The sequence below is a fragment of the Micropterus dolomieu genome, linkage group LG20 (genome assembly GCF_021292245.1).
Source record: "Micropterus dolomieu isolate WLL.071019.BEF.003 ecotype Adirondacks linkage group LG20, ASM2129224v1, whole genome shotgun sequence".
Taxonomy (NCBI): Eukaryota; Metazoa; Chordata; class Actinopteri; order Centrarchiformes; family Centrarchidae; genus Micropterus; species Micropterus dolomieu.
This window is the reverse complement of record NC_060169.1, coordinates 6,228,175-6,241,586: the sequence shown is the minus strand read 5'-3', so window position 1 is coordinate 6,241,586 and position 13,412 is coordinate 6,228,175. Positions and strand designations below refer to the sequence as shown.

General features: G+C 40.5%; 1 protein-coding gene across 1 annotated transcript in view; it reads left to right on the top strand.

The window, feature by feature from the left end:
- mapk8ip1b (mitogen-activated protein kinase 8 interacting protein 1b) overlaps positions 1-13,412 on the top strand; it is a 58,790-nt gene that overhangs the window by 33,583 nt on the left and 11,795 nt on the right. The window contains exons 3-5 of the mRNA XM_046033222.1: positions 861-1,118; positions 5,141-5,222; positions 8,185-9,321. Of these exons, the coding sequence (XP_045889178.1) occupies positions 861-1,118; positions 5,141-5,222; positions 8,185-9,321 (1,477 nt within the window). The remainder of the gene's footprint in view (positions 1-860; positions 1,119-5,140; positions 5,223-8,184; positions 9,322-13,412) is intronic.

The window sequence follows — 13,412 nt, the reverse complement described above, 5'->3', positions numbered from 1 at the left end:
GACAAAAAGTCAAGGGAACAGCAAAGTCAGTAGGATTAATCCTATGAGGAACATTAATGGCTGTATAAATGTTCATGGCAGTGCATTGATAGTTGGTGAGATATTCCAGTCTTGACCAAAGTGGTGGACCAACATGCCAGCATTGCTATCCCTACAGACATGCGGTTGGCTAAATAAAAATAGCTAGAAAATAAGATAAGATACACGTCTACAGATTGCTGTGAGTCAACTTACAGAAATAATAACTTACATTTTTTTTCTATCAACATGACAAACGTTTGGTTAACTGCTCCCAGCAACAAACCGCTACTGCAGCTTCCATGTCAAATGTAAATAACATCAACAGGCTAGAAACATCAATCACTACTGATTGGTTAGGGCATAATAACCAAGGGCAGATGGTGGCAGATCGTCGAAGCCTTATGTCCCACTAGGGACGAAGAGGATTTAAGTAAGTGAAGTTAACAAGAACAACAAAAACCCAATGTCAGACTGACCAATGAAGTGAAAACGAAATGGAAGTTCAGTCTTATTATTGGGATAGGTGAGAACTCAAACAAAATTACATTTAACAGCTGTCTTCATCAAGACTGAGACTAAAATAAAAAAGCTGCGAAACAGGCTATCAGAGCAGAGGGAGTTTATATTCTCACTTCATTACTGTAGGTAAATGCTGTCATGTGTAGAAGCTGATGCTGGGAATAATCTCTGTCTCAGTGGTAGTGAGAGTGTTACAGGCTGAAGACAGAGCAGCTTCTAATTGGCCGGCTCAATCTCCTCATCCCATCCCCACACACACGCTCTCCATCTCTCTCTCTTTCTCTGCCTTGACTGATGTGTTATTCCTCCAATCCCTGCAGGGCCATGTGAGGCGAGGAACCAATAGCATGTCGGGGAGGGCGGAGCTGGGCGCCGTCGGCCAGCTCCAGGCAGAGATGCTGCATTTGGAACTCATCGACGGTGCTGACAGTTACCGCGGTGACAAAGAGTCCTCGAAGGCGTCCGGCACCGCACCCCCACCAGTCACCAAGGACCCTACAGCACCTGTTACCATGGATACCTACCGGCCCAAGAGACCAACGACCCTTAACCTCTTCCCGATTGTGCCGCGCACACAGGTAGAGCCTGAATTAACCTTATTCACACACACACACACACACACACACACACCGTTTGTGGCAAATATTGATCAAATTTATCAGAAGAAGAAGAGGTGTCTGCTGTTTGTATGTCTGCCTGTATGGGTTCCTCCTCACATACAAATATGATATTTAAAAATGGAAATATGAATGGACCACCTGTGTGACATCACCAATTGGATTCACAACAATTGTTTCTCTGACAAGATGTGTTTACTGGACTGAACAATAGCCTCAATTGTCAGGACACAGTGACACAGATTCCCCCCCAGTGCTCGTCTCTATTTGTGCTTGAATGCTACTAAGAGCTCGTGACTGTGTGTGTGTTTTCTTCAGTTCTTCAGTCTTTGTGAAGGCCAGTCTCAGCTTTAAAACTCAAGCCAGAAAATATTTTTTCTTCAAAGGGCTGTTTGAGGGTTACTTTAAAGCTTAAGGTTAGAATTGGGTTTAGGTTTAGGTCAGGGGCTGCAGAATGTATAGTATAAATAAGGGTCCAGAGAAGTATATACATAAAAACATTGGGTGAGGCTAAGTTTGTGACTGTGTAGGTATGCATGAGTTGATCACTGTCTGTTGTTCTCATGTCTGTCCATCCACCTCATGTTCATGCAGCAGAGTTCTGGTACATGTTTTCTTTCATTAAATGGACACACTACTGCTGTGTCTGCATTTGTGTTTGTGTTTGTGTGTGTGTGTGTGTGTGTGTGTCTGTAGTAAACACAACTCTATGACAACTCTATGATTAGAGTTTGGTTAGGTTGAGGCAAAAAAAGACTTGGTTAAGTTTAGGGAAAGACCATAGTTTGGGTTAAAATATTTTTATAGGGTATGGGGTGCTTTGTCGTCATGGTTACAATAATAAATACATTGTTAAAGTTAGGGGTTGATATTCCCCAGAAAAAAAACCTGCTTTGACTGTTGGAAAAGGGAAACACACAGCCATCTCCCATGTTAAAGTCCCATGTTTCACTGAGCCATCCATCCACCCTACTTTATTTTGTTGCCTGGTTTCCTTTTGCCCCTAATATCATAAATAAAGCCACTGGAGGGCTTTGTCAGTTGAATGTAAACACATGTCGTTTTGGGGCACTTGCTGAAACACATAATGCTGTTGTTCTTCTTGGGAGGACAGTTTAAGTTCATACAAAATACACCTCATGCGCACAAAATGACAAAGTTGCTAGTTGCTAACTTTGTCTGTCTCTGTTTGGTGCTGGGCAGGTGGTGTACAGTGGGTTTATCATCTTGTTAGGTCAAAACAGCTGTATGTTACTGCTGGAAATGAGACTAAAGAGAGAAGTGAGAGTAAACCTTACAGTAACTGTGCTAAAATAGACTAAAAAACAACTCAGCAGAGTTGCAGAGATGGTGATAATTCTCATTTGTGTACTTAAATATTCAAAAATGTACTCTTTGATGCCTGCCACGTTCTGTACAAATATAAGTCTCTGATACTCTTGTTATTCAATGTATACAATATTGTATATGTTACTGAATCTGCCCGGGACTCTAACATACACACACTCCTCCGCAGTGCAGACTGTCAACATGATCAACCAAGCAGCTCTATATTTGTCTGAGCTTTGTTCTTTGCTCAGTTTCCATGAGGTGGAAACAAGCCTACAGTACTTGCTGCTGTGCCTTTGTTCGTGTGTGTGTGTGTGTGTGTGTGTGTGTGTGTGTGTGTGTTTGAGCTGTCAGAACTGTAAAGTATGAAAGGAAATAATTGCTCTGACGCGTTTTTATTCTTGGGAAGTCTTCTTGTCTCCTGGGACATTGTTCACTCTCTGATTTAAAGTATTCCACTGTTAAATGGATGAAGGTTTCATGTAAGCGGCCTTTGCATGAACTGTGAAGATGTGAAACAACAGACCACATCTCTTTAGGATAACATTGATCAGCAGCAGATCTTGGGGTTATTTTGATTTCTGGACTTCAATGCTTCTGGTGTCACTTGGCCATATTTACAAATTATGCTTTAGTGTTCATAATGAAATAAGCTGTTTAATGTGAGGATCTAGCTATATGCTGTGTTATAAACTAACTGAACTACCTGGTGGTCATAAAAGCAATGAGATGTAGGTCTTTGTCGAACCATCTTTGTCTATCAGATTCAGCTACTTCAGTTAATGATTCAGCTAGTGGTTTCCTGCATTTCCCAGAATGCCTTTTGACAACCCCAGTGGCAGGAGCACAAAGTGACTCTGCTGCGGATGACGTACACAAAGCTTAGTAAGCCAACCAGTGAAAAGAACATTACAAAACTGCTGTTGACAAAGCCTTTCTACTAAATACACACCTGATTACAGATCTGCACAATACACCTGCATTGCATTGTGAATTTCTTACTCCTGTGGGTGTAGAAAATGGTATATTGTGGATGAGTTTTCTCCAACACACCTATAATTTAGACACTACAACAGCTCTACCAGCTCCAGCTGACAACCAAAACTGAGATTTAGTCAGGCAGCGCAGACAAAACTCAGATAAGATGAGATAGATGAGGGTTGAAGATCTCCAGGGAGCATTTCTCCAACAAAGTACTGTAAGAAGAGAGAGAGACAGCACGCTGTGTTTCCAGGTCATTGGATCGGTAAAAATGTAAATGCAAAATATACATTTAGCTCTGCATCATTTGGCAGCGAGTGACAGAGTTCTGTGGTTTAACAAAGGCAGCCCTAAACACAGATCAGGCTTAGAGCAGTGAGGCTTTTTGAAAAGCAATATTTTTAGATGCAATTATCTGCATAGTGCCAGCATCATAACTGCATAAAGAAAATCCAGATTTCGTCAAAGGGAGGAGATAAGATGGGACAAGCATGAAGAAGAGTATGATAGACTGAGACTCATGTCAATCAATGCAGACACTCCCCAAAAAATAGTTGTCTTTAACAATTCCAGTTTTATACAAGTTTGATTTATTATTTGTTGTTTCAGGCATCATTTCTATTCGTAATAATACTATTGTTCTCACTAAGTGAATTGCTGAGATCTTTGAACAGGATGATACTGACACTAAAAAGAAGAATCACCTGCTGGATTTCATTGTAGCAATGTCACCATGTTACCAGATCTCAGCAGTTACTTAGTATAATGTTATCATTTGTGATAAATGAAATTATGAATATAACAAGTTGTAATAAACTGTTGGACATGAGCCAACTACTATGGTAAAACAAACCATGGCTCCTCAGATCGATGCTGCTGTCTCCCACCTGCTGATTCACTCGTTACCACGGCAACAGCTCTGTCTCCGCCTGGTACACGTAGATGGGAAGTGAGTCATGCATGGTGGTGAGTGGACAGAGGAGGAGGACATGATCTTATTTTGGTCAACACGTCTTCGTCACAGGAGTTTCCAGTTCCACTTCCATCTGTTAAAATCTCCCTCTACCAAATCTGTGTCTGCTGTTCTCTTGTTCAGGGCTCTGTATCAAATCAAAATCAAAGGACTCTTCTTGTGTGACTGAAATGTGTCTGTATCACAGTCACATAGTCAGTGTCAGATACAGAAAGCTGGCATGAGGTTGGTCAGATTTGCAATCTAGTTTGCTTTGACGCTATTTTGTTATTTGGGTGAACTGAATAGAATTTGAAAAAGGGAAAAAGGCACCTGAGAAGTATCATGATTTCTAGAAAAGGCTCCCTCTTGTCTATGAACAACTACCCCAAAACAGCCTAAAAAGACTTACACTGTGTTTGTGTGTGTGTGTTCCCAGCAGCTTTAGTAAAATGTCTGGGTCCCTTTAAATGCACACCACGGAGCACAGACAAAAGATTCCCTGCTCATTCAACAGAATAAAAGGTCTGTGTGTGTGTGAGTGTGTGAAAGAGAGAGAGAGACAAAAAGTTGTGTACATTGAGTGTCGGGATCTAGAACTCTGATCAAACCTCTCTCTCTCTCGCTAACTTTTCCTCTTTTTCTGTCTCCGTACTCTCCATCTATTTTTATTTCTCACCACTTCTTTCGTCTTATCTTCCTCTTTCCTGTATTTCCACAGGACACATTAAACAACAACTCCTTTGGGAAGAAATACAGCTGGCAGGAGAAGGTTTCAGGCTCATCCTCACCTCTCAAAACAGGTGAGCTTTTCTTTTCCACCACATCTTCACACCATGGAGCTCATATTTTAGTTCAATTGTCTGAATGTTCTAATTTCGTTGATGATAACTGGGGTGTGCATGCCCTGTGCTACTAACACAGCAGCTGAATGACAATTTGCATTGGGTTTGGCAAGCTATGTGTCTCTCTGATCCCCAGGGGACAGTGTTAAGGCTTGGATAAGCTATGCTGAGCTAAGTGTAGCTAGCTGAGGCAATGCTATACTGTGTATGTGTGTGTGTGTGTGTGTGTGTGTGTGTGTGTGTTAGCCAGGCTTAGATAGCTGGGAGCTGCCATAGCTCATTGCTACAGCTCTTTTCAGATCACCATGTGAGGCGAGACTAACCAAGCTCACTGCCAACAAATCCAATTGAACAAAGTGATACTGTATATTATTTGTTATCTCAGTGATTTTAAAACACACCTATAAAAAAAAATACCTTAAAAAATCAGGATAAATTAACTTGCCTGTTATGCTTCAATCAAGACATGGAGGCAGAATGGGAGCGTTATTATTCTGAGATGGTCATCCAATTGCTATTCTTGTATTCACACCAAATGAGTTAAATAGTAAAGCAAGGCAAGGCAAGTTTATTTATACAGCACATTTCAACAACAGGGCAATTCATAGTCATTTATATAAAACATAAAAGCAACATAGGGAAATATAAAAAAGACTTTTAAATACAATTTTTAAAAACAGTCAAATAGAAAGTAAAAAAAAGGATCATTTACAGGATCGTATACCCATAATTAATTGTTCACCCATAATTCTAATGGGTTACAAATAATCAGGCCTTTCAACTTCTATTGTTTTGCTTTGTTGATTTCCCATCTCTTACACAAGTCAAACCTTCCATCCTTTTTATCGTACGATATTTATTTCCTCTTACTCACGATGGTCACCGTGAATCCAGATTATTTCCACTACAATCTTGGTAAAAGCAGTCAAAACAGCAGAGAAAAACTTCTTTCCACCTCAAATCTGTCTAAACAGCAGAGAAAACTGTAGTCAGGACTCAAAACAACGGAGAAAAACGTTCAGTCTTTCTCTGCCCTGCTCGGATGCACCACGACCTAGACAGCGGACTAAAGATACTTCTCGGCCCTATTAAGACTGGGTCTGACTACTTATGAGAAAGGAGAAACCAACTTCCAAAAGAAATATAAAGCAATATCTGATTTTAATAAAATTTTACCCCAAAGCCGTAAGCCAAAATTAATAATTTTTGCTGTGTTGTGATGCTTGTTTCCCTTTGGTAACAAAAAAAGGTACAACAGTGTGTTGCTATTTTTTTTTAAATCAAATTAAATAGATTATTTTTTTTATTTATTTAGATGTCACAGCCAGCCATTTTGCCATTTGATATCAGATTTACTATTACAACTAGAACGCTAATGTAAACTATTTTGTCCATTTGGCCTTGTGATTATAGTCTGTACATAACATGGAGGCTACACTAGAATGATCTGGGAAAAGGAACGACATTGATGGCTAATGTTGCTCCACCATGAAAAGCTTTGGCCATTTTCTAAAGTTTTAATATACATAAAAGTAAAGGATATCAACAATGCAATGAAAAGGCTTTTGTAATATATTAATTATCATATTTTAGTTTTTTTAGTCATTTCATTTATATCAGGTTAATCATTTCCAACGCTCAACCTCCATAAATACAGATAGCATAGCCCTCCCTTACAGATGTGGTGTAAGTAGAGATTGTAAGGCTATTTATTAGCATGCTAAGGTGCGATACAGTATGCAGACACAGACAGTATACCGATTCTGATGAAGCTAAGCAGAGCATCATAAAGACAATCCAACTATATATAATCCAATTAGGTTGCTTGTAATGAGAATTAAATGAAATACAAGAATGAAAAAAAATATTGTTGACCTTGGACTTTGCAGTATGCCAAACATTACAGAGTACATCAGTTGTCCGAACTGTAATATATATATATATATCTATATCCTGGTCAAGGTTAATGACATATCAGTTCTATAAATCCAACATAGGGCTGCTTATTTGAACATTGGCCAGGGGTTCCTCAATTGCACACTTTCCACCATACTTCCTAATTCCATGTATGTGTACACATATACCTGGCGTTACTCACACTAAGAATTATCCGACTTGTGATAAGACCTGCATATTTGTTAATGAACACAACTGGTGCCATTCATATGCACACTAGCAAATTACATCTCATTGCGTCACAAGTTTTATTGTATTACGGGAAGTTTGTTTTAAGTTCTGCTAAATTTGAATTGCAAATCATAGTGATTCAAAACAGAACAAGTCTGTGCGGGGCCACAGGGATTTTCTGTTTTTTTCTATTTGTATACGATATGATGGTTAATTGTTGTAATGTACTTTTTTAAAATACCAACTCTGATGATACATTACAAGTAACAATTTCACAAAAACACAGATCCTAATTTTTTTCAAGTAGGGAGAAGCATGAAGTGTCTCAGTATTGTCCTGAATTGGCCTCCATCCTTTATAAATGCTAAAAGTTTATTTAAATACTCACTTAGAAGTCACCTGTCTTTTGCTGCCCTGTGGCGTAAGACATCAGTGCTGCATCATCCACAGTGAATATATCATGCCTGGGTTATGACATAACACATCAATCACGTTCTCCTGGCTGCACACTGAATTTCATGAGCACTGGGGATTTAGCTGCGTAATCCTGACATCTGTTACCTAACCATTTCTCATTTTCTCTCTTCCTGTTTGTGCTTTACTTTATCTATCGGTGCATTTTCTGCCATGTCTGCCTTCATATCTGTTTGTGCATTTGTTTGTCGGTCATGTTTGCATTTCTGCATTATGTGTATTTACTCTGTGCGTGTGTCTGGCCTTTGTGTGTGCTTGTGTGTCTGCGTATGTGTTTGTATGGCTGTCTGTGTGTTGTTTGCGTCTGATCTTCCTCCAGGTGATCTCACCCCTCCGCATGAGCACAGCTGTCTGAGCGACGAGGACAAGGTGCAGGGCGGGGGAGCGCAGACCAAAGACCGCGGGACTTCCACTGATGCCCCCTGCAGACACAGCCATACCTCTGGACACTCAAATTGCTCATCTACAGCGGCTGCCACACGCTCCAAGCTTCTGGAGAAGCCGCCTGCGCCACCGCCACCACAGAACTATACACCAGCTCCTCTATACCCAGCGGGGAAAACGGATGGAGGTGGGCACCACCGGGAGAGGATCCGCTACCATACAGACGTTCATCTAGAGCCCACAGAGGAGATCTATCTGACTCCTGTGCAGCGTTCCGCTGACCCCCTAGAGCCCAACAACGCTCAGGACCGGCCTTTTCTCTCGCAGCAGACTGAGCAGGGCCGCATGTCCATCAGCTCTGACACAGAGGGCCCGCCTCCGTATCAACCCCTCCCAGACCGGACAAATCCCTCCATCTATGAGGAGGACGAGGTCTATGTCCCCCCTCCATCATATGCTTCCTGTGTAGAGTCCCTCATCACACCGCCTAGCATGGCTGTCTCAGCTCGCTCGTCCCTCGCATTGGACCTTGGTCTGAAGGGGGCGGGAACAGGTGCCGAGGTCATGCTGAGAGCTGGATCATCTGTGGAGTACGTGGATGCCACAGATGAAAGCTACTGCGGGGAGGATGAGGATGTGGACAGGATAATGTTGGACGGAAGGATGAGGCAGCTGGGAGGAAAGGGGGACGGTGGTGACAGCAAAGTCTCACTAAGGACTTCCATGAGCTCTGAGGCCAGCGGCCTTTCATATGACTCTGTCAAATACACACTGGTGGTAGATGAGCACGCTCAGCTTGAACTGGTCAGTCTCCGGCAGTGTTACCAAGGCTACAGTGACGACAGCGACTCGGCCACTGTCTATGACAACTGCGTCTCTTCTCCCTACGAGTCAGCTATTGGGGAGGAGTATGAGGAGGAAGATGAGGAGGAGGAGGAGGACAGTGCTCGGATAGGAGGAGTGAGGAGAGAGGCCACAGCATGCCTGTCTGAAGACTCCACTCCAGAGGTCGACCTGCACTTCTCTAAAAAGTTCCTCAACGTCTTCATGAATGGACGCTCTCGCTCTTCCAGTAAGTAATTGGCATGGTAACAATGAGTCTTTTCAATAATATTTCATGTTCAGTGGAAGGCTGTTTGGGATTTGTAGCTTTGCCAAGAGGAGTATTAATCACAAAACTGATCCATGCTTAAAAGCATGTTTAAAGCAGAATGCTTCAATGCATACGGGGTGTCATTTGGAGACACACATTACATACTGTCACATAATAAAAGATGAGAATTGTCTATTGACACATGTCAATAGCAGAAGATATTATTATTAAAATCATGATAGCAATCATGATAACATTAGCCGTCAGCCAACATGGATATCGGCTGACGGATACTTAATACAAGACATTACATACCAGGAAGCACACCAGCACAGTAGGCTGTTGTTCTGTGTAATTCCTTTTTAAACATAGAGCAACACAGCAGTGAATGCCGTCTAGCCGATTTGGCAGCGTGGTGGAAAAGGCTTTAAGCGATGTGGCTGATGAAGCAAAGCCGCAGAGATATTCAGGAACTGGAATATTCTCATGCAGCACAGATCATCATCTACATGACAAGTAACTCTGGATGTTGTGACTGTCTGCACTGAGTTACTTGAAAAATGGCAGAACAGATTATTGTGAGTAGAGATTTAGAGGTAACTTTTGTCCAAAAACATAAAGCAATATTTATAATTTAATGGTGTAAAATCATGTCTGAAATTGGAGGAATAGTATTTAAAAATGTTGTTTTGTTATACCAGTGGCTTAAAGAAAAACAGTTTGAACTTGTGATTGACATGATATTAATACTACTAATTCAGGCCACATTACCCTGCTCACCTTATAAATGAAAGCTGCAATCTTTGCTGCTTTGTTGAAATCATTATCAGCATTCTGACAGCAGCACGTTCAGGGCAGAAACCCAGCTGGACATTTAGATGGCCTGCTGCGTGAAAGAATACTGTGCCAAAAGCAGCTTTCAGTTTCCAGTCTTTCTCTTCCCCTCCAGTTGTCCAGACCCCTCACACATTCAAAAATAAATCTTTTTCTATGAATTGAAACAATGGCAGTCCTAGAGAAGGTGTTTAGAAGGACTGAGGAAGAAACAAAGCAATAACACAGGCGGTGAGTGGCTTTATAAATTCTATTTTTATTCAGCTGGATCTGCTAAATATTTTTCCACCACCATGTGTATTTTGGCTGCCTCAAGTTGTAATCCTGAAGATTTTCAGATCCCATTTTCTTTGTCTTCTTTAATGTTTTAAAACAACACGGCCTGATGAATCCTGAATCCTGTAGTGTATAAATATACTCACAAATTGCTTATTTTCTGTTGCATTTTTGACAGTAGCAGCTCAATGTGTGTTTGTCATACCCAGTGTTGAATACACGTCTTTTCAAACAGGACTCTGGGAGCTAAAATATTAAGAGTATTCCCAACAATTTGGTACTGCATGTGTTGGGTCGGAAATAAGGCCAGGCTGGGCCAATTGAAGGCCTGGTCCCTACTCTAACGAACTTATTAAACTCAGTCAATAGTACTCTATTAACTTTCTTCTATAGTCAGTAACTTCGTAGTCAAAAACTTCACTGGAGACGATTAAGAGTCGGTGCAAAAGAGTTTATTCCAATTACGGACAGGTAAACGAGTAACATTCCTGTAGGTCTCAGGATGGAACTGATCTGGTGGTCAGTGAACATCGCCTTATATTCACCTTAAACCCCACCCTTCAGGTGGGCGTTACACCCGGTCTCCACATTTGTGTTTGCTGACCACGCCCTTCCCAATGGTGAATTTCTTATCCTCTGCTACCATCTTGTGGACGTTTACATGTACTGTTTTACCAATTTAACCCTTTCTCTATTTTCAAAGTTACCACTTTTAGCTGTTATTTAACATAATTATCATTGTAATTTATCCTTTTATATTTTTTAACATTACTGGATTTGGAAATTCACCATTATGTTTCAACTTCAGTCTCACCGTGTTTTGTAAAAGTTATACAGGCATAATCTGACACCATTAAAACTTAAACACTCACAATTGTATTTTTTAAAAGAATTAATAATGGAATAAGATAATTGATGGAATAACATACTTTAAAACATCAAACATGAGTATACAATGCAATGTCTCTTACAAAAGCTTGGTTTCTTACAGTTTGCATCCTTCACAGTGTGCCATGATCTCATCCCTGGCGTACATGACTTGCAGCAGGTGTCTTACTGCTATTTTGTATACTATCAGATTCTTCTGTAGACTTTAGCTGCATCACCTGAATGCTAAGCAAACATTACATCATCTTATCTGGTCTTAAATTCATATTACCTCTTCTTATCTTCCTTTCAGACAACTGTACCTGCCGTCCGCAAGCTAAGTTTTGCATGCGTAGCGTAGGTCTATTTGCATGTTCACAGTCAGGCGAAGCTAGGTTTTGTATGTTCTGTCAGCTTCTCTGCTCATGTAGAGACATTGAAAGGTTACAAGTAGGCTGGGGCGATGTTAAATGTAATTTCTGTCCCGCTGCTGTCAACGTTACGCAGCGAGTCATCTAATGTTCGGCTGTTTCGGGGTGCGCGCATCGATATTAAATATACAGCATGCTAAATCCGGCTGCATTCTAACATTAACTTAGCTCTCCTGATTAGCTAGGCTGCTTGCATGCTGGCTAATACCTTTTTTAAGCTGGGTCTCCGACATTGACAGCGCTGTGTTGGACAGATTTGTGCAGCGGTGTTCCATGAGGGAGAGAGAGCGAGAGAGGTACGGGTGAGTGAGAGAGAGAGGGATGAGCAAGGGCAAGTGCTGTGCGAATGCGCTACGGCGCTCTGCAATCAAATACGATTTTAAATACAACACGGTCAGCGTTGATAGTGTGGCGGGCCGCCACAAATAAATGAACGAATGGGAAACACTTTATTTAACGGCCATGTATGAGTGAGAAAACCGCTGAATCTAATTACAGACAATCTGTGACTGTACAGTCTGTGAGTCCTTTCAGGTGTTCACTGATGCAGAAATACATTTTATTATCATACTGCATTACACAATATTGAAATAAATCCATGTCAGAAAAAATTTAAGTTTTAAGTAAAGTAGCCTAATTAATGTCTGTTATTATCATAACACATCAGTGACATTGAAATTTGATTCATTTAAAGATTTGCTACTATTATCATTATTCTAATGTGCTTCATCAGGATGATTAAATAAAATATAGATTTATTGATGACATGTTTTTGACATTTATTTTGGATAAATATGTTAATCGAGTACTAGGCAACTTTTCTTTCTTTAGAATAAACAAAATTAGTCGTTAGATTAATCGACTAATTGAAAAAATAATTGTTAGATTAATCGACTTGGAAAATAATCGATATGTACAGCCCTAGTTACAAGTTCATTCAAGGTACACACAGAATATAGCAGTCAAGTCTAAAAGGTAAAATACTAGTGGTCAAACCTTAAATCAGTAGTGAAACCTTACATTAAAATAATAACATCTGTAGTCAATACCCAGTGAGACTACAGTCATTCCTTCAATGACTACAGTAAATGCACTTCTAAGTAACACAGAACTTCTAGGATTAAAATAATAAAGTAATTATAGGTAAAATAATAAAGTAAGCAGTATTTTACTCAACACATGCCATAATGATCAAAATCGATGCAGCAGAACCAGAGATATCAGCTTTTGTATCCTGTGCATTTTTCTTCCTTCTCAAAACCTGGCATTTGTCTTCAACCCCAACCAATGCTGGCTCAAGGGACTTTATATTATATTATATGTTATATTTTTTAAAGATGTGCAGTGTTACTCCCCAAGACATGTAAAGCCACTGTGTAAAATCGGTGGAATTCCCCTTTAAAGGTTCAGCGGGTAAGATTTAGTGGCATCTAGCGGAGAGGTTGCAAATTGCAACCAACTTTCCTGTCTACCACTGCCCCCTACCATTTCAAAGAGCACAGGACAGCTATGCTGGCAGACACAGCAGAAAAGGTGTCTCTTCTGAGAGTAGCCAGTCAAAAAATTAGGTTTCTTTAGGTAGATATCTTAAGAAATTATATTTACTTTATTATTCAGTAAAACCTAATATATTGTTGCAACTTGGCCACTGACAGATAACAT